The 25,566-nt window shown below is 40.4% G+C and overlaps 2 protein-coding genes across 18 annotated transcripts in view; both read right to left on the reverse strand.

Moving 5' to 3' along the window:
* Window positions 1-11,750: 11,750 nt before the first annotated feature.
* Window positions 11,751-16,106, reverse strand: LOC137098726 (acyl-coenzyme A thioesterase 1-like). 3 transcript variants are annotated; one of them, XM_067475257.1, is made up of 5 exons: window positions 14,929-15,389; window positions 14,734-14,806; window positions 13,718-14,196; window positions 13,221-13,423; window positions 11,751-12,489 (listed from the first exon to the last, which is right to left on the reverse strand). In XM_067475257.1, the coding sequence occupies exons 2-5, from the start codon at window positions 14,754-14,756 to the stop codon at window positions 11,881-11,883; spliced, it is 1,314 nt and encodes a 437-aa protein (XP_067331358.1). In that variant the 5' UTR covers window positions 14,757-14,806; window positions 14,929-15,389; the 3' UTR covers window positions 11,751-11,880. The 3 variants fall into 3 exon arrangements, with proteins under 3 accessions (XP_067331358.1, XP_067331359.1, XP_067331360.1); XM_067475258.1 differs by lacking the exons at window positions 14,734-14,806; window positions 14,929-15,389 and adding an exon at window positions 15,937-16,106; XM_067475259.1 differs by lacking the exon at window positions 14,734-14,806 and having other exon boundaries at window positions 14,929-15,386.
* A 2,139-nt stretch (window positions 16,107-18,245) lies between these two features.
* Window positions 18,246-25,566, reverse strand: part of LOC137098271 (supervillin-like) — a 39,911-nt gene continuing 32,590 nt past the window's right edge. For 14 of the 15 annotated variants that reach the window (XM_067474339.1, XM_067474341.1, XM_067474344.1 and 11 more), the window contains 11 exons: window positions 25,164-25,311; window positions 24,655-24,934; window positions 24,383-24,534; window positions 23,952-24,057; window positions 23,149-23,356; window positions 22,929-23,062; window positions 22,287-22,442; window positions 22,038-22,181; window positions 21,669-21,790; window positions 21,267-21,422; window positions 18,246-19,055 (listed from right to left, as the gene is read on the reverse strand). In XM_067474339.1, the coding sequence (XP_067330440.1) occupies window positions 18,969-19,055; window positions 21,267-21,422; window positions 21,669-21,790; window positions 22,038-22,181; window positions 22,287-22,442; window positions 22,929-23,062; window positions 23,149-23,356; window positions 23,952-24,057; window positions 24,383-24,534; window positions 24,655-24,934; window positions 25,164-25,311 (1,693 nt within the window). In that variant the 3' untranslated portion in view covers window positions 18,246-18,968. Of the gene's footprint in view, window positions 19,056-20,852; window positions 20,875-21,266; window positions 21,423-21,668; window positions 21,791-22,037; window positions 22,182-22,286; window positions 22,443-22,928; window positions 23,063-23,148; window positions 23,357-23,951; window positions 24,058-24,382; window positions 24,535-24,654; window positions 24,935-25,163; window positions 25,312-25,566 lie in introns of all 15 variants that reach the window. The other variant, XM_067474332.1, reaches the window with a different exon arrangement.

The raw sequence follows: 25,566 nt of genomic DNA on the forward strand, positions 1-25,566 counted from the left end.
GTGAGGTGGTTTGGACATGTTCAGAGAAGACATTGTGAATATATCTGTAGAAGGATGCTGAGGTTGGAGCTGCCAGGCAGGAGGTCTAGAGGAAGACCAAAGAGGAGATTAATGGATGTAGTGAGAGAGGACATGAAGTTAGTTGGTGTGAGAGAAGAGGATGCAGAGGATAGAGTTAGATGGAGGCACATGATTTGCTGTGGAGACCCTGAAAGGGAACAGGCCAAAGGAAAAGAAGAAGAATCACTAGCAGCAATCTCAGTATGAACACAGGCATTTGATTAATTGTTAATATAAGATTACTGATGGTGAGGTTTAACTTTAATCCTATGTCCATGGTTTTAACAGTTTATAGTCAATATTTATGGGACCAAAAGATAAACTGAAACCGGTATAATAATGTGAAACCAGGTCCTCTTAGTGAGAATCCTACAGACAATTGTGAGCAGGCAGCTCAAAACCTGTCACTTTGTGCTCGGCACCAAATGTCTGATAAGCTCAGTTACTGACCAGCTCCTGAACATCATGAGGCGTTTAGCGTCTGAAATTCAGAGGTGCACCACCAGGACAGGCAAAGCCGGAAAACGTCTCAACGTCTCCAAGTAAAATTTGGGAAAAGTCGCACACACACTTCTCACATGCTCTCAAGGTAAAGATTTCAGCATGAGCAGTCTTTACCAGCAGCACCCGGCTTCATATCTAGATTACACTCAGTATATATTTATGCACACAATCATTCAAATGTAATATGATACAATGTCAGACTCTCTCTCTTGCTTTCTCTCTCTCTCTCTCACACACACACACACTGTTGATCAGGAAGAGCTTGGGTTACATGTTTCCTGTGCTGTATTCCCTGAGCTGTTGGCTGATGTCTTTATGTGAAACGTTTCCAGTTTCCTGCAGCTCCCAGGTGAGTGTGTGCGACTGCAAGAGGAATGTTTTTACTGGGAAATTAAAAATCTCCTTTCACCCACCTTCAGGTTTAGAGTCTTTCCGCTCTCAAACACAGCACCGTTTGGCACATTTCCAGATGAAGAGTATCCGTACTTTTAGTGTCAGGGTCAATGTCTTAGGACAACAATAGTGCAACGACACAACTAGAAGAAAAGAATTGAGCTACGTTTCCCTTGATTACGATAAACGGATCTGGTAATTATGAGTTACAGAACATTAACGCAACGATGTTGCTAAATATGAAAGCGTTTCAGAACCTGCAGTAGACTAATCAGATTCAAAGTATCAAAGTAGTTCTGTGATAGTTTTCAGTACTTCCAAAACTCTATAGTAAAGCACAATTGTCATTTTATACACATTTTTAAAATTGATTGCAAAGACTTAATACTAAAGTGATTCGGGCCTGAAGCTTCAGTTTCTAAAATTCTACTAAACTTTATCTCTAACTGTAACCTGTGGTGTTCATCTCCTCCTCTTTGTTTCCATTTCCCCAGTGCAGCCCTCTCTCCACTTTTAATGCTGCTGAGACGGAGTCGTCCGTTTTTACGATGCGCTGCTTACGATGCCTCGGGCGCACGTCTCCGTGTGGGTCCTCTCCTCAAAACAGAGGCAGATCCGCTCTGCTGAGCACAATGTTTGATGGCAGTGCTCCACCAGAACAACTGAAATTTGGCTAGAAACACACGAGTGAGCAGATTTTTGTCTGGAGGATTATATAGGGACAGTCATAACCACTGAGGAGTGAGTGGACTGGAGGATGCCTGCAGCAAACTAATCACAGGGGGGAAATGAATGAGTTGGAAATTCTAAACTTTTCTGTTTCAGTCAGTGATTCACGTGGAATGAAACTAAATTCTTAGCAGAAAGTGTGTCGCTGAACCAGCTTCAGGCCTTCAGTGTTTAAGAACTGAAGGTGTAGAAGAGACTCACTGCTAATGTGTTCATGAAATTGTTCTCTAGACGTCACATCAAAGCCACAGTAACACTTACTGTGGCTTACACGCCAGTGTAAGTCAGTAATATTTGGTAAAACTATATTAAATATGAAATATTTAACAATAAAACACAAATATACTACCACAGGATCGTTATTGGGTATACTACTACTGCTACAATAATATTAGCTACCACTGCCACTACTACTACAAATATGATCGTGAATGCTAGTACAAATACTAGTACCACTGGTAATATGCTAAATCCACTATTACGTCTTCTGGTATTATTGCCAATGCTGTGTCTGCTGCATCACTGAGGATACTACTGCTAATATTGCTATTGTTACTTCAATTGTCACTGCTAAACTATTATTATTACTACTCCTATGACACATGAGTACCACCATTTCACTCTTCTTCTAATTCTATTAATGAACAAAATACTGCTACGTACTGCATTCATAACTAACTATACCTATGTCTACTGATACGTAATAAAGCTACTGGTACTACAGTTAGTACTACTACTACCACTACTACTATCATACTGTACTATTAGCATTATTAGTGGGAGAGCTGTAAGCACAGCTCTCATTAGTGGGAGAGCTGTAAGCAGGTCTCTTTTAGGAGATCTATGCTATTACTTTTCTTATTAATAACTTTTATACTTTTTATTATATTTCACTTTTTATCAACTTTTTTTCCCATTGAAAATGAATGGAAGCCACTTAAAACTTCCCTTCAACTTGCCACTTTTCGTCTGCCTCTTGTGTCATCATACTTTGGAGTAGAAACTTCATTTAAACTTTATACGGGTCTAGATCCTTTCAACTTTTTCTGGGTGGATCAGCTTCTTTGTATCTTTTATACTTTTTGAATAATCGCAGTTTTAGTTTTAGGCAACTTTTGGAGCTTTTTCAACTTTTCCATTAGTGTGTATTGCGGAATGTTGGAGCAGCTAGAGTGGGTGACATCACACGCACTCTAACTTTTCAGCTTCCACTTTTAGCAACTTTTTTCCTTCTTTTCCTTCTTTCCTTCAATCAACTTTAATCTTACATAAACAAACTATACATCAGAATGTAGGTATTTTTGTCTTCTTTCAGTAAATATAACTCTCATAGTGACAGGACTGACGGTTCTTTCTCCAAGAGTCCAGAAGCGGAGAGAGTGCCGTCTGAAACTCCCATTGGAGCCCATTATAACAGAGGTTATTAAATTCTCCTCAAATCACAAACGGGGGGCTGTTTTCAAATTGCCACCACGCCTTCATTTTATGGAGTATATTCAAATAAAGTACATCAGTGTGTTCATTGAAGCCTTTTGTCACTCACAGTTTTTGAATTGTTTCGATAGGACTAATACTTTTTCATATTTTGAGCATTTTGCGAGGCATAGTCTCAGTACTTTTCCAGCCTGCCTTTGCATTTGGCTCACATGACTCAGCAGGCAGGCAGCAGTCATTGTCATGGTAACGGACACAGCTGCATGACGTCATGTAATCAGCCTCAGAGCTGTGTCCACACACTTTACCTGAGTTTTTCTCCCTCAACATACACAGTGGAGACACACACAGACACACACCCTCACAGACAGGAAATACCCTTTCAAAATAAAAGCCTTTCATAATATTTTATCCACTTTTTAGCATTTAAATGCTAAAATCACTTTGTGGTGAAGTTTCCCTACACACACACCCTCACAGATAGGAAACACACTTTCAAAATAAAAGCCTTTCATAATATTTTATCCACTTTTTAGCATTTAAATGCTAAAATGACTTTGTGGTGAAGTTTCCCTACACACACACACCCTCACAGACAGGAAACACACTTTCAAAATAAAAGCCTTTTATCATTCTTATTTTAATTATTTAGCATTTAAATGCTAAAATGAGTTTGTTTTGAAGTCTCCCTACAGTGGACACACAAACTACCACACAGACACAGACAGGAAACACACTTTCAAATTAAAAGCTCTTTTCAACTTTTTTTTCTCAACAGTTTTTCAGCATTAAAATGGTTCCTTCATTTCTAAGTAGTTACTTCTAGCTTTTTTCTTTACACTTTAATAGCAACTTTTTTACTTTGCTTCTTTTTTTGTTTCTTTTAACTTTGGGAATATTTACCTTTTCCTTTGTTTCTTACTACTTCTTTCCACTTTTGTTAATCAAGTTGTTGCTTTTTCACTTCTTCCTTTACACTTTTAATAGCAACTTTTTTACTTTGCTTCTTTCTTTGTTTCTTTTAACTTTGGGAATATTTACCTTTTCCTTTGTTTCTTACTACTTCTTTCAACTTTTGTTAATCAAGTTGTTGCTTTTTCACTTCTTACTTTTTTCTTTACACTTTCAATAGCAACTTTTTACTTTGCTTCTTTTTCTGTTTCGTTACACTTTACATATCAACTTTTTACTTATTTACTTCCTCCATTGTTACTTTCTACTTTTTTTTTCTTTTCTGAATTCAACTTTTCTTGGGATTTTGGATTTTTTCCTTTTATTGTCATCTTCTTTCTTTCTCTTTTTGTTCGTATTTATCTCTCTTCAGCGTTTGCGGCTTTGAACGTGCAAACGCCTCTGCTCTCAGCAGCTTCTGAGCGGTCGGCCTCTACCGGGCGACTTAACAGCTCTCCCACGTAATTTCCTTGGAAATTGCCTTTTCTAGTTTAAACTGTCATTTCTAATAGTTATTGTTGTAGTAATACTTTTACTGCTCTGTCATTCACGCTACTGCTTCTACTGCCTTCACACTGCAGTAATCTTAGGGATGTGTTAACACCGTACTTCTCCCCGATATTAAAACCAGGAGGTGTCAAGGAGAGTCTTTTCCTGTTCCCCAGCTTGCCTCACAATCTGTTTCATGAAAAAAAGCATAAAAGAAATCGCATGTGCCATTGTTAAAAAACACACAATGAAAAAAAAAAAAGAAAGTACTGTAGTATTAGAAGAACTGACCTGCCTCTAAAAATCCCAACCAGCTAAATATAGCCAGGAGAAACATGTCCGACAGCCTCACCTTCACTCCCCCTTCCACTGTCCTCTTAAGCCCTTATCTTAATTATTTCCAGACATGGCAGTCTATACACACACACACACACACACACACTCACAGATTTTCTGCTGATTAGTCAGGCAAGGGCGTGACGTTTGTATGACGACATACACATTTTGTATGTGTGAATATCATTATGAGGATATTTACCTATGTTTTGGTAAAGTGTGTATGTTCTTAGTGAGGAATAAGAATGAAATCCAGTACAAAATCAAGTTAAACCTTCAATTGATTTACCTCATTAAATAGTTAGCTTTCACAAAAAAAAGCAACAACAAAATACATGTTGTGTAGAAATGGTCCTGGGTTTAGACTGGTCCATCCTCTTCTGTGCCCCCGTGTTTCCCTTGTGTACACGGGTCTGGAGCAGTGAGGTGTGAAATCTGCTTACCAAACCTGACTCTCCCAAACACCTGAGGAAACACTCGCACATAATGTTGTGCTACAGCACAAACACTGACTTATTACTGCAGCTGGGTCCAAACCTCATGTCTGCAATATGGAGGAAATCAGCCTTTAACCAAAGGGGCTCCCAGCAGCAGGGGTGAACCCAAGAACTCAATTTCATATAATTGTCTGCTCATATGTTCTAAATACCTGTTGAGCTTTGAAATTATAAAATGCATTTGAACATCTATCATCAGTGTGTGTGTGTGTGTGTGTGTGTCTTCAGTTCAAGCAATAAGATTAGATAAAGCTTTAATGGTGTCAGTGGGGAAACTGGGTTGCAGAAGCAGCAAATAACAAAATGACAACAAAACACAAAATGGAAAGTTGATAAACATAAAATGAAAATTATATTGTTAAATGTCTTTTATTAAACTGTAGCATCTCATTACAACACTGCAGGCTTATTATCTTTGCCTGGGATTTCTTCACTATAAGAATAACAGAGTAACATCAGTCCAATCCTATATGTTTAGAGACAGTTGCCCTTTTAGTTTCCGTATATTATTTCTTGCACCTTCTTTTTGACACACTATACCAAAACACATCAGTAGGATTTGCTTCGTTAGTTTTGTAGCAACTGCTGTGCTGTTGTACCCGGTTCAGTCTGTTTGCTACTAAGGTTTTGTTCATGTTTCATGTTTGTGATCTTATCAGTGTGTGGGTTGACACAGTCTAGTAATTTAGCCAAAATGATACAAAAGTGTCCATTTCAGTTTTTTTTATGCCCCTCCGGCAGTGAAAGCTGTAGCTGGAGGCATTATGTTTATGGGTTTGTCTGTCTGTCTGTCCGTCCGTCCCATTTTTGTGAACATGGACATGTTAGGAAAGGCTTGAAGGAAGCTCCGTGGTCAAAAGTTTAGTTTCAACGTCACTGGCCTTATGTTTATCCAAATCTTGTGAATGCGATATCTCAGGATTACATTTGGCACAAGCAATAATAAGGACTCAAGGGTGAACTGATTATACAGTATTGTGATGGTTGAAGAACAAAGAGTAAAGTCACATCTATCTCATCTGGCACAAACATTCACCGTAGACTCATGTCCTAACTTTTTAGCTGAGGAGTCTGACCGGACATCCCATCTCACCTTGTGGAGGGATTATCCCCACAATGCATCTTGTACTGTACTGTATATCACTGCCTTTGCTTGTCCACAACGACCATAAACCCACTAGGGCCACAATGTGGGATGAAATGTCACAAGTGGAGGTTTTAAGTTCATTTTAAGGGATTATAAGCAAAAGGAGTCACTGCACTACAACGTATTGTGGTTAACATCATTTGAAGAAGATCCTTTGATTTGAAACAGGGACGAGGCTCCAAGGAGACTCCCCCTAACGTACTTTCACTTTTTTCAGCAAAAGCTTTCGTTTTAATGCGAAACCCAGTCACACCTGGGAACCAACATCCACATTTGGGTCATGCATGTCTTGCTCAAGGGCACGGCAGCAGTTAACGGAGAGGAGAATTAGATGAATTTTTCCACTGGCAAGATTTCAATTGCTTTTTTTTGCCCTTGATGGTTTTCATCTTCCACATAACTTGTTCAGGAACTCAAAATCCCACAAGTGGTAGATAGATAAAACTTTGCGCATTATTTTTGACTGATTTCAAAAGCGTCAGCGTCACCCCTGGTGATTATGTTATATAAACGAGCCATTTTGCTTCATGACACCTCCTCTTCTGTCCCAGCTATATGCTTATAGGATTCATTATGTAAGCACTATACCCTCCCCACCTTTTGAACTCCTATCTCTTAGCTGTCACAAGCTGTAGAAATGAGGCCAGAGGTTCATTTGAGGCTTATCTCTTTTTCACTGTCACCCAGAGCTCATGCTGTGCATGCAGGCAAAGCTACTCTTTGCTTCACTTTTCCATGCAAAGTTATCATTTGTGATAATATGACAAGAAAGGAGGATAACTTCTTACAAAGTTGCCCTGTGTTCAGACATTTGAACTATGTAGTATTTTTCCTTCAGCTATAATAATCCCTGATGTGTTTAAAATGATGCATCATTCAGTCCAGCAGGTTCTCTCTGCAGCGTCTTGTATATAAGTTTGTCTTATTTGGCAGCTGGACAGTATAAATAAGCAAATCCTCATGATCAAGAAAATTATTTCCCTCATTCCCAGCTGATGTTGGAAGAAAATGTTTTTGATAAAGAGAGAGTTCTGAGTTGTATCTCAAAAAAGGTCTGAAAAAGATACAAACAAACAAACAAATAAATAAATAAAAACTCTCCACTGGTGAAGCAGCTAAACTGCAGGGTCATAGGTTCAACTCCTGGTTCTGGGCAGGACGCTGAACCCCAGATTGTGTCTGCTGCACACTCGTCTCTGGTAAGTGGCTTTGAATAGAAGTGTCTGAATTCTAGTCCTCAACACCCCTGCTCTGCTTGTTTTCCAACTAACCCACTAATTACCTGGACCAGATGTGCACGGTGCATCAGCTTAGGTTCAATACTTGCAAACTATAATATGAACTTGCATTTACTCCAGCTGACTCTAGCTTTACTAGATGTAGTTTAAATTCATTGACTTTAACATAACTTTAGCTTTTGTTTTACAATGCTCACCCCTGTCTAAGACATTAAAACCAACAGGTGGGTCTGCTGTGGTGTGCCGTCTTTCATGTGCCCAAAAGGCTGCAGGTGAACTGCTGAGATTGGCTGGAGCAAGTAACTGTCACAGTGGTTCCTGATCATTGATTGGCTGTTTCATAACGTCTGCAGAGGATACAAAGGCACCTGCAACCAATTTTGCACATGCTGCCCCTTTTACATGCAGTGAGTCATCGAGCTGTTAAATGATTACTCCAAGACATGTTACTTGTTTGCATTGTGTCTGGAATATGCTAAAGCATGTAGGTGGAGGCTCAGTGACAGGGAGGATGTGCCATTTATAAAGCACTTAAGGACCCAATTACAGGCTCACTTTCTTCATTATTCTCCACATGAAGCTAGGGCTCATTTCATTAGGCCTCTGAAATGTATTTTCCTCCAACTTTTCATTATTAGAAAGAATGAAATGAAACACTTGAATAGTTTTGAATTCAAGAAATCGTACTTTTGCTGGAGCCTTACGCCACGCACAGACCACTAGCTCTGCAATTTGAATAAACACCATCTCAAAACTGGATCAGTGGTGGTGGTTTAGCCTCGAAATGCTTACTTGCAGCACTCCCATGAGGCTGCGCGAGGTATTCGGCCCTTAAACATGCAGAGAAACAGAATCCCACATAAATACATTTCCAGTCTCAGAAAAGCTGCGTTTTATGAAAGGCCAGTTTTTATGGATCTGATTGCACTGTTAAACAATAAGTCAATAAGTGCCATCGTATTACTGTATAAAACCTTCAACGCATTAGCAGGAACGACTTAGAAAACTATATTCACGTGTCCATGCAACCCGCACACATAGAAATTGTCTGAGACATTCGTGTTGCAGAGCTCCAGTGAACCTTTGCAGGTCTCACTGGGATCAGTTTAACAGACTGAGCCCATGGGATGAATAATCAAATTTTTATGCTTTTACCAGAAACATGGAGATCTTTGATTGTCTGTTTTTTTTTTTTTTAAGCCTACTCTCATGGTTCATAGTCTGCATCTTGGTTAAGGCCTGAGGAGAGCTGCCAAGCACACTGCTGGGGGGATGGGGGGATTGGGGGGGGGGGGAGGGGGTTTGAATAAATGTTTATGGAAACACTGCTTCCTGGTTAAATGAATTAAAAGGAGATAACACAGCGGTTCTGCATGGTTTTGGATGTGTGATGGAAGAAAAGACACACGTATCAAAGACAAAAGGGTTAATGGCGTCTTACTGACGACTGTTAATTTATAATATCAAAGGCAACAGCAGCAATTTTCTTAATGGCTCATTACAGGTGCTGAAATCCTAATGACCATGCAAGATTTATATTCAAGATTATGAAAATACAAAATATATTCATGAATTACAAATTATGCTGTCAGCTATTTATGGACTGGTTCTTTAATGAGATTACAAGCCACACGTCTTCATCTGTCCCCGTTAATACCAAATGGTGGTTGAAGTAGTTTGACTTCAAACTGGGATGATTTTCATGTTTTTAATCGGTGCCAAAATTCGACTTGGACTTTTTAAAGCAGGTTAAGTCACATGCGGTGAAAACATTTTAAGGGGTCAAAAAAAGAAATCAGTAAAATGAACTCAAACAGCTGGTTCTCTGTGTGGCCTCAGCCAGTAATCAAGATGACAGATGCTGGAAAGCATTGGCTTTCTTTTTTCTTTCTTTTTTTTTTAAAAGCATCTTGAAATGCTCAGAGACAATGTGTTGCATTATTGAGCAAAGTGCAAGAGATTGTTCCTATTTTTCCGATCAAAAAAAGAATTGTGGCTTTCAGGAGTCTTAAGCACTGTGAGGTCTTTCTATGACACTGATGTCACATCTTGTGAAGCACCTACAGTCGTGTTTTTTTTTCTGATTCATATTGCGACTGATTGCTGTAAAAAGGCAAAAACTTCCATCTCACTATCTAACATTGCACATAATGTCGTGCACTTTATTAAGCACTCAGAATAGATACATTTGCATCAGATGGGAACAGAAATCCTGGCTGCCATCATTAGCCTGCTGAGCTAATTACACGCTGTACGACCTAATAACACGAGACGTGACACGATAGCCTGGTAATTCTCACCAGTTTAAGTACAGCCCAAACTAACATGGCAAGTTATCACAGTGGGTGTAAACTATAACAGGCATGAAAACGGATGAAGTTTTAATTCATCTTTATAAAGTTATACTAGGCTGGGCAATACTGTTAACCTAACCTGATAAACTGCACAGAAACGATGTTGCGAGAGTAAACAAATCTGAGTACGTTCACTTTAAAACCTTTTTGCTGCAGTATCACTTTTAGATTTAGCCACACCATCACTACCACCAGGTGGCATTAATGTTTTGGCTAATCAGTGTAGTCTATTTACTTTTATTAATGCTTAAATTAATAATTTTAGGCACAGTTCTACCGCTGGATTGATGAATATTTTCTAAATCTCTCTTGTTCCCTCTCTCTGGCAGACGACACACAACTGACACAGGAAAAAGAGAAAGGAAGTGAGTTAGAGAAGCGAATCCGTGACCAGAAGTTCAAAAGTTCAAATGTGGGCAGTAGCTGGTGTTCAACAACAACACTTATACCGCAGCTACGAATGCCAGAGATCAAAGTCTCATGCTCCGAAGTTTTCTGTTAAATCCCCTTTTATGATCCAGTACAAGCAGAATTTGTTACTGCTCAAATACGCTAATTGATAAAAAATCTATGCAGCAAGTAGGACAAAGGTCAAAGATCAGTGGCTTTCGGTTTGTCCTTTCCGGGGTCGCCATAGCGGAACACGTTTCGCACGTTGATTTGGCATGTGCTTTTACACTCGATGCCCTTGGCTGGGTGGGGCCACACCTGGTGGGGCGGGATTCAAACCCGCTGCCTTCTACAAAAAACATAGTGGAGCTGGGACATAGTTGAGCTTTTCAGACAAAATTCAAAAAGGAAAATAAAAAGAGTAAAAACTCTACAACCTACTAGTACTTTGTCTCCTTAATATGATCTCTGAGGCTTTAAAACTTGTAGCTCAACCTGCAAAGCTTTTATGATGCATCTGAAGCTGGAAACCACAGAAGAATTATAAAAATAAACACTTGGTGCATCTCTGAGACTGAATCTATGTTAGGCCTCTTCAAAGCAGGAACTCATTGGTAGATCCCATCAAATTTATGTCACTGAAGGTGACTAAAAACAAGCTGACCGAATAGCACTGCACATGAGCTTTAACGCACTAATACACACAGAGAAGAGCAGAAACAACCTCAAGTTTCTGATGTTTGCACATCTCTGCGGGATACATAACGCTGGAAATAATTGCCTGCCTTTCAAAAGCCAGAGGCAGCGGAGAGCCTCCATTGGGTGAAATGACAGGAAAAGAGCAGTCAGAGAACCACAAAGAACAGGAGAGGAAGAGGAAAAAGAAGTCGTTTTGAAACAATGAAGCCTCAAAGATCGAAGACACAGACCAAGGCTGCTTCTGCTATCTTGATGCAGACTATACCTTAGCAAGCCTCCCAGGAAAAACAAGCTGCTGTCTCTTATTTCTCAAGGTTAAAAAAAAAGGTGAGAGAGGAGATGGCTCCCATCAAATCATATTTTGATCCCTTTTTGATTCTACTCTATTATAGTTTGCCATGGTTATTTTGGGGGGATTAGATCTTGAGTGGTGAATGGAGAGAGTGTAGGAAATGTTTCATACTGTACATACATACTGGGGGGAAAAATGACTGACCCCAGTTTAAACATGGAACCTGGCTTGGCTTTATTCTGCGCACACACACACACACACACGCGCACACACACACACACACACACACACACACACACACACACACACACACACACACACACACACACACACGGCTTTGGTGTGCCGTGGTTGACTACATTTATACTTATAAATTGGCTTTCTTCAGCTTAGCATCACAGCTCAGGTGAGTTCTGAAGAACTCCTGCACCTTCTTCCACAGGTGGACTTCGGCAGCAGCGTGGGACCTGGGCTCACCCCCCCACAGGACATACTTGCCGACCACAGCATGAAAGCTGGAGGGGCAGTAGGGTCCATAAGGTGGCTCTAGGTAATGTCCTGCTCCGGGGTAGCAGACACTCTCAAAGTTCTGCTTCCCGTGACGGTTCAGTCTCTCCACCATCGCGTCCATGTAAGCCTTGCTGTCCCAGTTGAGGTCGTCCTCTGCCGCCGCAAAGAGGAAAGATCCCTTGGCTTGTTCAATGGGGACCAGGGTGGACTTGTTCTCCTCTGCAAGAGGGTTGTGCAAGGCATACTTGCCCATGACAGCCCCTGACTCAGTGGGGATCATCTTGCTTGCGTCAAACATTAATGGAGGTAGGATTTGGTTGTTTTTATAGTAGAGGGGTAAAACAGTATTGGCGCAGCAGCCGTTGATCCACACTGTGGCTTTAACATCTGACAGGTAAGAGGCTATTGAGAGTGCAAGATCTCCAGTTTTTGAAAGTGACAAGACACCAACTCCTTTATTCCCCACCTGTAGAAAAGAAATCCAAATGTTTATTGTCATGCCACACAGATGGAGTATTCTACACAGAACTCGGAGTAGCATGCCGTCTTTGGGAAGGTTTCACCACAGTATAAAGTGAATGAACATCACCTATAATATGTCAATGGACAGCACAGGTCCTGAAAATTGTCTTTATGCTCAAACATATTTTATTGCACGTAGAGTATCTGCACAAAATGGTGTCATAATTAGGCCTCACTGTCTGCGCTGTGTGTGGTGGAGGAGCTGAGCCCTACCCTTATTCAAAAACAGACGTATGGAGGAGAGTCATGCAGAGAGCAGAAGCTACTTGTGCCACAGCACAACAAAAGCATATTTTATTAATAATTAGATAGCCCCGGCCATCTCGGACACCCTGTTTGGGTCTCCCTCCCCGGGGATTACTATATTTGTACTGGAACACGTGGGCAACACCAGACAACCGAACACAGGTTTGGCCTAAGAAAAAGGAGAAGAGATTAAAGCAAACTAAATGAGTTTCCCCCTCACATGGTGGCTGGGCTTTTGGGCGAAGAGGAATGAGATCCAAATAAAACCACAATGAAAGGTGCCACCTGATTCAAGCGTCTGCCCTTCACGCAGAAAGGTATAATATATTCTAACCCCGCACCAGGAAGACCCAGAGAGTAGAATTAGAGAAAAGAGTCTTGGCTGATTTACGTAACCCCGCTGCAAACGCCAACACTCGGAGAATGTACCTTGTCTTGTTTTCTCAGGAACCGTATTGCTTCCTCGAAATATTCGAGATGAACTTCTTTTAGGTACTTCGGCATGTCGTCATAGCCATGTGCCACTACACTCAATACCACGAATCCATGACTGGCCAGCAGAGACGCCCTTCTCTCTGATAAACCTCCTCCTAAAATGTATAGGTCCAGTATGGCAGGGAACGGCCCCTCTCCTGAAACAGAGATCACATTTCATATGGTACATCATTCATATAATGATGCACCTTTATTCAAATGCTTCAAAATGTGTAGTACTACTAATATGACTACAACTTAAAAACTAAGTTCTGTTGCTTTTTCGTAGGGGTTTTGTTCAAGTATATACTTGGCACTAAACCTAATGTGCTTTTCAGCCCGAAAAGATGAAGTTTTTGCTGGTAAATATTTGCTAAAGATTAAGACGGTACAAAAGAATTAATAGTTACAAGTTCTAATTAAAGCTTGAAATTGACGATGAAGCAACCAACCTGGGGGAGTGAAGAGGACTCCACGAAGATTCCCGTCTCTGATGGGGACTCTGGTAACCCCTCCTCTAATCAGAAGCCTCTCATTAGTAGCTTCTGCCAGCATCCTGCCCTCCTCCTCCTCATGCACAGAGAACTTCACCACATGGGACTTCAGTGAATTGTTCATTTGAAACCTTTTGTGCAAGGTGTCAGCTTTCATTGACCACAGCAGACCCATGGGTTCCACCCCAACAAATCTCCCAGTGAGCGCGGGGTCTCTCTCCAGGTCGATCTCCCCGTTCCTATCAGCTCTGTACGTGGCTGAGGAGCTGAACACCACTCCTCTCTCGTCTGTCGACCCGGCTCTTATGGTGACCACCTGCCTCGACCTGAGCCCAGCCACCTTCACCTGAACTGGCTCATCGTACAAGCATGTGGTACCTGGCAGCACCATCAGTTGGACTAGGGAGGACATCTCTGCAGAATCGAAAGATCCTCTCCTTCAAAAAATGTTTTATTTGTTTATTGAGTGTAACAAAGAAACAGGATGATCACTTTCTGGGATATAAGACAATGTTGGTCACGAAATCATTTAATCAATCAGGGCTTCAGCTTTAGCATCACTGCAAACTAAATTAAAACACTAATTCTACTACTGTATCAGGTTATTACTGTCTTTGCAATGCTAGTGATGCACTTGTGGATCACACTTTTCTCCGATTTATGTTATGTTCTTTTGATCTCAGAATGTCAAAAATGGCATGTTTGTGAGCGTTTTACACCTGAAGAAATGCATGCTCTTCTTTACAGAACCTGTATGAGATCAAAGCACAGAATGTGTCAGATCTTTCACCATATACTGTAGCAAATGAACGAACACACACACACAGGACAGTGGAGACATGCTGCAGAAGTAGTTTAAAAAGTTTACATGGTCTTTTTACAAGGTTTTGTGGTATTCTTTCACAAAAAAGAAAAATTTCTCTTACAATTTCTCTGAAAAAAAAATATCTGTTTACATTTGTTACTCGACTGACCTTTTTTGAACAACCCTAAACATTGTGTTGCACAACCGTTAGGCAATCATTGCTCTCAGTCACATTTCTGCACCTGTTGGACAGTAGTTGGACAGAAACATTTCTTTGGGGATGTGCAATCTGATCTCACTTTTAGGTTAAAGCTGCTGGTTGTGACTAACCTATATGGCTGACACTCAAAACACTCTCTCCTACCTTTTGTTTGGTTCTATGCGGGTGTGAAAGAGAATCAATACGCAAGGTATTTCAGCAAATGGTAGTTGACGTGGACGGAGAACTACACTGAGTGGATTTGCACCACAATTAATGTCATGCTGTGGACTTTACACACTACTTTTTTTTTGTTTGGCTTATTCCATGAGTTCAGGGTCACCACAGCGGATCATTGTCCACATGTTGATTTTCTTGGCACAGTTTTTATGCCATTATCATGGACGGATTAATACAACCCATCATCCAAATGTTACTTTGTTTACACCACTGGGTTTGGACCGGCACTGCACAGCTGGGGATGGGAATGGGCTGTTAGGGGTTCAGTATCTTGGCAGAGACACTTTGGATCGAACTGCCTTACCAACTGAGCTACAGCTGCCCCTGGACTTTGCACACTAAAATGTAAAAAAACAAAAACTAAAGAGTATTTATTTTACCTAATATATTATAGGACAATAGAAGATTTTGTTTTTAATTAAAAACATTTTGATTAAGCGTCTTAATTAACAACGTGAAGGCTCTGTACAGGAAAAACATAATTTTTCATGGTTTTCTTTTTAAATCAATACCTCAAGTTGTCTGTAAAATTGAGAGAAAAGTCAAATAGGCTCAAAGGTCAAGGTGACATCTTTTACCTGCTTGTTTAATCTGGCAGTAGTAACTAACTGTCTTATGCGTTGACAAGCAGGAGTCAACTTAATAACAGTGCACAAGCTTGTTGTCAAAATGGGGGAAACGTCTCACAAAAGTTGTTTTTCAAAGATGCGTTAAAGTCTCTGACGTTAGACGTCGAAGCGGAAGCTAACTTAAGCTAAAAAACAACAACGAAATGGGACTCGGCCCATTTACACTTTATCTCTGATCCACTCACGGTGTCTCTCTTTTTTTTCCTTTTTCTTTCATTTTCAATTCCTGTTATATTTAAAACAAGTGTCCCGTCATAAATGTAAAAAAAAAAAAAAAAAAAAGGAAGCGTTAGGAGGAACTTACTTCACCACGCAGGAGTTTCTGAAGCAGGCGAACACAAGCGGAAGCTGGAGCTGCTTCACAATAAAAGCCGGTTTTCACGTGTCATTATCATGGACGGATCAACGCACCCCATCATGCAAATGTTACTTTGTTATATGCTGTTTTAATTTTTCACAGAATTTCACTAAAGATATGTATGCATCTACAGACAAAGAGGCAAATCTCTTCTAATATCACGCCAGTTTAAATAATGCAAGTGAAATCATGCTTGGATGATATGACAGCACTTTTTTTATATTGTTCCAAAAATAAAATCAAAATGGAAGCAGCGACTCTAAAAGCAAAATATATATCGTATTCTTTTATCAGTGGCAGTACCACGTCTATACTCAGCAACATACATGTGCTATTTTAATAGGCTTACATCGCCATCTAGTGGCTTAAACATGTAATAAATGTTTATACACAAAAATGTTTACAGAACTTTAAAAATACTTTCCCTAAAAAAAACGGAACCTAATTAAAATGTAACCTAATGCAAACCCTTATTAGAATAATAAGTGCAGAAGTCACTTTGTTCATAATTGCATGTGCACTCAATGCTAATTTTCAAGATCTTTTAATGTTTAGGGGGCCCGGTGGATCAGTGGGTACAGCATCAGGTTGGGATGCTGAAGGCTGTGTGATCGAAGCCAATGCCCAATGTCTGTGGTTAAGTACAAAAACACAAGTATTGCACCATCACTGATGGTCTGAACACATCCACTATTGACAACATTGAAACAGAGCAACACATGTGAACCGTGTCTCATGTTCACCATTTTCCAATTGTTCTCAAAAAACCAAAACAGGTTCAGTTCAATTGAGATCGTCGCAAGATCAGCAGTTTCTGAAAGGAATATTACACCAACCCCTTAACTGCATACCTAACATCTTTTACTGCAAAAAATATTTATGATATTAAAAACACAAAATTGAAAAAGGGAACAATAGAGCTCATTACAGAAATGTAAGGATCTCTATGACCTTTGCCGCAAAGAATCCTTGACTTTATAAACTCACCTTATGTTTCCTTTTTAAAAACTTTATTGCTTCTTCTAGAGAGTCCAAATGGATTTCTTTTGAATTTGGTGCATCATTGAGGCAGTAGAGCGGTACAGTAAGAACCATAAATCATCGGCTAAATCATCAACCTCCGCCAAACGTCTTCAGATCTAACACAGGAGGAAAAGGGCCTCCACCTGGATTAGGCAAAATTATCAGGCATAATAAATATCATATCCTTTTAGAAATATTTCGCCACTTTTGTATCTTGCACATATTCCATACACAGAATAATATGCTTCTATCAAAGTTTTATTGTTTTGGATGAAATGGCCGAAATCTTGATAATAATCAGCCATTTATTTTCTTTATACTGAAATAATCTTGGCTGGTTGTACATGTTTCCCTTGCCTATAATGGCCACTTACTAATGTGTTTCAATTGCTGTGAGATACAATCTGATAAAATCTTATTTCTGTCCAAGGATAATTGATAGAGTCTATTTTAATCCATTAGAGAGCTTTGGCTGTCATCATCATCACAAGTGTTTATCTATCCAAATTTACAGACATAAGTCCAAAGATCATCTTTAGGTCTACTCCCACACAAAAGCTATTCTCTGGGTGTAAAGAGGAAACCTTTTGAGTAACTCAGTTCAGTTTAGCTCCTGGCAGCTTTGTTCTACATCTGCTAAACATGCTTTATGTGTTTTTAAGTTTCTGACTATAAAGGAAGCAGTGAATGAGTAAGTCGGGGTTCATTTCAGGGAACAGCCAGTAATTTGATTTTGTTCTCCTGACAGGATTTACATATTGCTACGAAGACATAGACAAACGCCGCCTGCCTTGGGGAATAAACAGGAAACAGAAAAGATCTCCACAAGGTTATCAAAATTAACAGCCTCTCTCATAAGTAAGAAGTTATAGAGCATGTCGCTACAAAGAAAATCAAAAGTAACTCATGAGAGTGTTTTTAAAATAAATTGTAAAACGAGTGATTGCATAATTATTCAATAATTATTTAGCAGATGCACTTTTGGCAGTAATTGAGCTTCACTTCTCAAGCTCTGCCAGGTCATGACCCCATTTTAATCCTTGGGACCAGCCTCAGATTTGGGGCTCAGTGTCTTGTCCATGAACAGCAAATTAGAAGGGGGGGGGGGTGGGGGAGGAGTCAGGCCTCAAAGGTCCTACGTTTGAGGGGTCAACACTCAAGCAACTGAGCCACTGCTGCCCCCCGGTGTTGGGAACAAAGGATGTGGCAGGAGACAACCAAAGGACTCATGGTTTGAGTTGAGCATTAATTTAATTCACTGTGTCTTATATCACAAAGAAAGTCTTTAAAAATGCAGACTAAAATTTCTGTATATAAACTGTACACAAAAAGCAAGGCACTATACATTCAGATTTATCAAGCTGCTGTTTGTCTTCTCATTATTGTCAAACCTTTAAATTACGACTCTTTTCTCCGCTATCAGTCACTTCAGCATTTGAACACAGTCAAGCAACATGAGTTACCTCCAGCACATGGTCTGACAGCATCCAGACACTGTAGACGAAAAAGGTTCCTCACAACATACGACATGACAGGATTTAGGTTTTTTTTACATAGCTACAAAGTCACAAACGCATCTACACACACATTACAAAAAAAAAAAAACCTTACACAGACGTACAAACATATACAATCGCACACACATATTTACACGACCATAGCATGAGTCCATGAGCGACGAGATACACGCAAACACCACGGATGAGCCAAAGCGAGGTGCCTTCACCTCTTGTTCAACCACTTAAGTTTAGTTACGCGATGACAACATTTGAGAAGTAGAACATGATTATAATTGAGGCGAGTGCGTCTCCAATCTCATAGTTCATGTAGGTTTTCTTCAGCTTCAGGACATTGCGAGTCCTCACTACTAAAACCAGGTTTTGGTTTCCGTTTTTCTTTCTCTGTCCTTCATTTGTCCACCTTCTCGTACCATCTGCACATTAAAAAAGCGTCTTTTAAAAGAGTCCTTTGGCCTTCTTGAAATGTACTTGCTTCCACCCTGGCAGACGTTCATATTCTTCCCTCTTCATTTCCAAAGCTTTCTGCAACCAGAGCACACACAAAGAAACCAGATAACCAAAGTTTATTAACAGGAAATGTGGAGTATTCCACAACTTTTAATGCTAGTAAGGGTTATTTGCATAAAATGAAATGAGCCAAGCTTTTTAAAAAAACATTGAGAATTGCATTAGTACCAAACATCACTTATTGTGGTTTCTATCAACAACTTGACTGCAAAATAAATTAAAAAAGTTATGACCATGACAGGATGCAAACACTTCTAAAAAGGTAGTGTGTTTTGTTTGTTTTCTTCGGTGTATTTCTATTATTTTTTTCATATTATATTTGCTTCCCATCATTTTTCTGACGTGTAACGGCAAAACAAAATAAAAGACTATAACTTGAAGAGAGGTTTTTTGAAAATTGCATCTTCATCCAAAAAAAAAAAAGAAAACATTGTCATTAAAACTAAATGGTTCCAGATTTCAGGCTAAAGTGACAATTTAAAAGACACAGCTACATTTACTTTTGATAAATCAATTTTTAAGACTTTCATTAATTTACAGTTTATGAAACAATACTCGATCTTTTACATTTTCTTATTTAACCTTTATTTTACCTGGAGAACCTCACGTCATTAAAACTCTATTTTTGTCCTGGATGGACAAAAAACAAACAACAAACACAAAGTCAACACAAACTAAGAAGCTTTTTAATCACTACGACAAGATTGCCGGGCTATGAAAGATCAGAGACACTGGCATGAAACATATTTAGAGTCAACATTCAGCAAAATTCACGGGGAGACTTCAGTTTCAGTGTTTTCATGCCTCCATTTTGTGCTGCACACAGACAGAGTGAGACAGACTGAAGAGTAGCTGATTGTGACGCACAAGTGCATTTATCTGAAGTGAGAGGATCTGTGGTGGAAGGTGTGAGTGTGTGTGTGTGTGTGAGAGAGCGACAGAGAGTAAGAAGAAGAAGAAGGAGAAGAAGAAGAAGAGTAGCAGCAGAGAAGTGATAGGCTGTGATAGAAGGCTGGTGTAGTCGATGTTGTGGGGGAGGAAGTGGAAGTGAAGGGCTGCATAATTAAACGCTTTAATTATCACAACTATATACATTTAAAAATGTATTTTAAAGCCTCAGTTGTTCATCTTAAACACCTGCGTTAAAAGCATTGAAACCAATGTCATTACTGAGTTGTATGGAAGCCAATTGCTGCCACTGAAGTTTTTTTTTTACCTTCTCATAGTTGAAACTGATGTTAAATTTTAAATTATGGATAAATCTGACAATTAGATCATGATTTTGTTTTTCTCTATGAAAAGGTCAACATTATTAACAACAGATTAACTTCTGAAAAATCTCTCGCACACAACGTCACAATGTTGCTTTACTTGACAAATGACTACAGTAGATTAATACGTCATATCAATTTTTAAAATAGTTGCAAATGTTTCTGTCAAATTATTAATACATTACAAGCGCATAGTTTCAGTTCTTTTATTAAAGTATTAAGCCAAAGTGCCTCAAACTCAAAATGATGATATAGTAAACATTTCAGGCCAGTAAGTATCATTTTCCAATTATGAGTAATATATGTACATTTATAAAAATCCATCTTGTCCAGAAGACATTGCAGCTGATGTGAAAGACTTGACTAACTAAATTGTAACGTGTAACAAAGTAATCAGGCTGATGCTTTTGAAAATATTCCTCCACATCCTGCACCACTTTTCAGAGACAGGAGCGAAAAAGAATTGAAGTGACAGAGCTGACATGCTGCAGAGAAGAACGGGTCAGCAGTGCTGATGAATCACATATGTGGCTCCTCTTACCTGAATTCACCTACAACTTTGTCTGTAAAGTGAGAGTTAGATGTAATTAGGATGGATGATATGACTGCGGTGTAGTATCTAGTAGAGATATAAAGACATAAACCATCTTTGATAGATTTTGAGCATTGGAGGATTTTATGATGAACAACTCTCGTTAACTGTTTTTGAGTTACTTGCCTGATATCAATGCAACATGAATCTCTGCCTTGTTTATGATGGACATATTTACTGTACTATAATGACAATAAATGGGCACTAAAAATGCAGTAAAGCTCAAAATATCACTACCAGGTTTTGGAAACTCTGTTAAATTGTGTTTGCTTAATCCATTCGGTAATATTTAGTGCGGTTCATTTGACAAAACTGCCTCTTAAAATCAGCAGTAGTTCCGCTCTGTGTAACGGTGTTACCGACCTCAAAGTCCTGGTCAGACAGGTAGATCTCCAGGCGGAGCGGGTCGACTCCTTCAGGGAGAGGTCGGGCCTGCAGCTGAGCCAGAGGGAAGGTGTTCTGACAGAGCCGGGCCAAGACGTCCTCCACCAGGATAATCTGGTTACACACTTCTGCCTCCTGCAGCCAGGATACAAAACACGGCATGTTTGAAAGAGAAAAGACTAAAATCATGGTCGGAAAGAGATGCACAACAACCACAATGAGAGGCAAAACAACCTAGAAAGGATGAACAATGACCTACAGCTGTCCAAACGTGGCAGAAAAGGATCTGAGACTGATTCAAAATGTCCAAAAATAGACACAAAATTACTAAAAACACACTGTGTGTGTGTGTGTGTGTGTGTGTGTGTGTTTGATGCTGACACTCTCTGTGATCTCAGCCACGTCCTCTCTGTGCTCCCAGCTGGGAAACATGTTGGTGAAGGTGAGCGGCTCCAGACCGGCGTGAATCAGATACGACTTTTGCGGGCTTTTGTCGTTTTTCTCTGCAACGGAAAATCGGCACAAGTTAGGAAAAGTACTGAGATGACAGAAAAAAGTTGCAACACGTTTAATTTAAATTCTGTCATGTACGTTTTCGCTCTTCACATTTAATGAGAAACTCATCCACTTTACAAATTCAGAAAATTACGTAGCAACGTGTGACACGTTGGTGCATTTTTGCCACTTTTGAGGCAATAATTGTGTATTACATGTCATGCACTGAGGGATTTCTGTGTCCCCTTTCCTCACCTTTGCAGTACTGCAGCACCGTCTCCATTGCACACTTCCTGTCTGCATCCCAGCGGATACGAGCTGAGCCGGTGCACTCGCTGTCCTGAGGCCACCAGCCTTGCCACAAGTAAACCTCATGGAAGTTATCCACCAGGAACAATGCTACGGCAGAGTAAAAAAGGTTTTACTTTTTAAACACTGTGCTCTTCATACACAGCAAGCTTAAATTGTAACACGTGCACACTAGTGTTGTGTGTTGGCCCACACCAGGCTGTGATGCATTATACAGGTCTTCCTGCAGGAAAGGCAGCGAGCTGACCAGCTCTGGAGCTCTGGCTGGGTGGAAGAACTCTGTTGCCACAAATTCTCCAGATGTGCTGCTCAGCTGGAAGAGTCTTGGAGTAAAGTTGAATTTACCGGGATCTAGAAAAGAAAAGGAAAAGTCCGAAATAAACACGTACAAAGACGCGTCACTTTTCCAAGATCAGCCAACAGTTTCATGTAACTGTAGCATTTGGGTGTTTTCACACATTCACTGAATTGTGTTGAGTGTCTTGAAATTTGGCACATTTTGGACAAGCTGTTCTAAAATACTAAAAGAGATGCTCGTTGAAATGTTGAGTTGTTTTTCTTAAATCAAAAGAGTTTTTGTACCATGTACAGTTTTATACAAACTGTTGGTCTTGTAGTAGTAACACTGTACTTTACTAGCACTAAATATTAGCTAAATCAACGTTAGTTGAATTGCACCATGATGGTTTTAAATTTAAGAAGCAGCTCACCATTCGGTCCATTTAAAATATTAACAGTCAAAATCAAAATACACTATAGCTAGCATTTCTGAATCAGAACTGAGATATTATGTAACAGCAGCTCCTCAATCTAATAACCAAAGACTCTTGGTTGCACCTTGCAACATGCAGTCGTAGGCCTTCCTGTCTTTCCTCCCCAGTGCCTCCCAGAAACCTGGAGGCTCCACTCCCTCGTCACACTCATGGATTGTCACCTTACTGCTGCTGTGGAGACCCGCCTCCAGGGGACACCTGAAAACAGCAAGAAGGCCACTGAAGTCAACCCCAAAACACCACAATGTCCGTCCTGGCCGCAACTGCCTCCTCTTAAAACTCACTGTTCCTTGATCTTTAGTGCGGCGGTGTTTCCCACACTTCGGGTGTGTAGCTGCGTCTTGCAGCCGTGCCACAGGTAGATGATGGCTTTGTTGATGTTGAGGAGAATCATGGAGGCTCTGGAGCGCAGGCTGCTGCAGTGACACGCAACCTCCAGCAGGTGGCCCTCAACCGGCACCTCGCCCCGGACACAGTACAGACGCCACTCACCTGAACACGGACAGAGAGCGAGAATGTGAGGGAAGGATTTCATTCATCAGTCAGTGTTTGAAAACACAGAATAAACTGTTAAGATGAAACATTAATGACAACAAAACACAACCCGCGGCTAATTTACGCTGCAGACAACCCCGAATAACAGTGACCCACTTGACATGTACCTTCATAACAATACAAATGCAAGATATTTATTAGCTAATATTCCTTATTTCAATAGCTTTAATGGGTAAAGTTTCACAAGGACTTTTTTTCTTAGTGCTGACAAAGTTTCACAGTTGATAAAAATGAAAAATGAGGCACAATTTGGCTTTGGGTGTTATATGTCAGATGTAAGACGAATAATTCTCATATTGGTTGGTTTAAGAAGTACTGGCAGCGTGAGTACTCTGCCTAGATCATCCCTCATCACTTCGTCATGGCTTCCTAAGTACTAAAAATAAAAATAGCTGAAAAATACTGAAAAAACAAAAGCTAGTGTGCGTCAAAGGTTATCAACGTGTGTAGTTCAAGTATCATACTAGAAATGTCAGTATACTTGCTTGGAAATACCATTTATGACCTGAAGAAGAAAAGGTAAATTGATTACTCTGAGTGTTCTCCTCCTCCTCCTCCCTCTTGCCAGCGTGGATGATCATCCGTCCGTTGAAGCACTGCAGGAAACATGGAGGCTCCTTCCCCTGCTGCACCTGAACCTGTAGTGCACAGAAACACAAGGTTTGGTGCCTGATGCTGAGACGGAAAAAAACAACAACAACAACAACAAAAAAAAACAGCTAACACAAATAAAAACTACATTGATGACTGAATACTACACATTTATCCTCATTCATTAACATTTGATAGTGCAGCCTTTTATTATAGAGGACGTTTGGTGTTTAACATGAGTAACACTGAGTTGCATTCAAGGTTTTGATGCAACTTCTGTTTTCCTACATTGAATCCTGTTGAATGTCTCAACCCTTCTGTCCTATTATGTGTTATTGATCAAGTAAACCGTGGCAGAAAAGTCTTCGGTACCTGCGCCCCTCTCTCCTCGTCCAGCTCCACCGTCATCAGCGCTGACGTTCCCTTCTCGCTGACGGTGGAGTGTCGGCCCTGCCAGAAGAAATAGGAGCACTTCTCTTTCCCTGGCCCGCTACTCCTCACCTCGGGGTTCTGCCTACGACCCACTGGAACAAATACGTGATTTAAATATGACTATTTTCATTTTGATGCAATTGCTGTGGCATTTATTTTCTTTCCCTTTTGTAGAGATTTCAGTTTGCGTGCCACAGCCCACAGTGACTAACCTGATGTGCTGACCATGTACTTCCACTTGACCACGTAGGCGTCTCCCTCGTGGAACTGGCCAATGCTCTGCCGTGGGAGACGGCTGTAGTCGAACTCCAGGATGTGCCAAACGTCCACGGACACTGTGCTGATCTCCTGCGTCCTCATGTGGTCCTCGCTCTCCACTGGGCCGTAGCCGCGGCCCACGTTCACACCGTCCAAGATGGTGGAAATGGACGACTGGAGGACGGGAAGCATCAGGGACGCATCATAAGGGCGACACTCTCTTCCTGGAGCCTCCTGGGAGAAATGGCCTAAGGTCAGTGATCGTAACTTATGACTAAAGTAAATAACACAGCATCTACCAACAGGTGAACGACCTTTTAAAACTTGTCAGTCCCAGTGTTTAACAGATTGTTTTTGGCAACGTTAGCTGAGATTTAGTGTAAACTCCAGGTCATTAAAAAACACAGATGTATGTGACCTAATTCATCTAATTGTCCTCATAAAACAAGCACTGGATTTGCACCTTCTGCTCGGGTACGAGCTCGCTGCCTTCCTTCGGCGTCGGGGACTTTGCTTCAGTCCAGTCAATGAACTTCTCCTTAAACAAGATTGTCTCATTGTGCTCAGTCAGCCTGCCAAAAATGGCCCAATCAGGGCGGCCCTGGCCTTTTCTGCAGGGAGTTAAACACAAATGACTTAACTTTATGGGATTTAAACAGTAAGACCCTAATTACTAAGTTCTCTGTTGCACGTGTCTGCATAGGTTATTGCAATTACTATATGCATGTATGTTTTCATGTCTGCCACATGTTTCATTGTGAAGTGCGTGTGAAGTAACAATAAGCATCAAGCTGTTTTGCTTGTTGAGTTAAAAACCATCAGACCGAGGACATTATTTCACTGTGTGGTTCAAGGTCAAATCGGCC

The sequence above is a fragment of the Channa argus genome, chromosome 14 (genome assembly GCF_033026475.1).
Source record: "Channa argus isolate prfri chromosome 14, Channa argus male v1.0, whole genome shotgun sequence".
NCBI classification, from domain to species: Eukaryota; Metazoa; Chordata; class Actinopteri; order Anabantiformes; family Channidae; genus Channa; species Channa argus.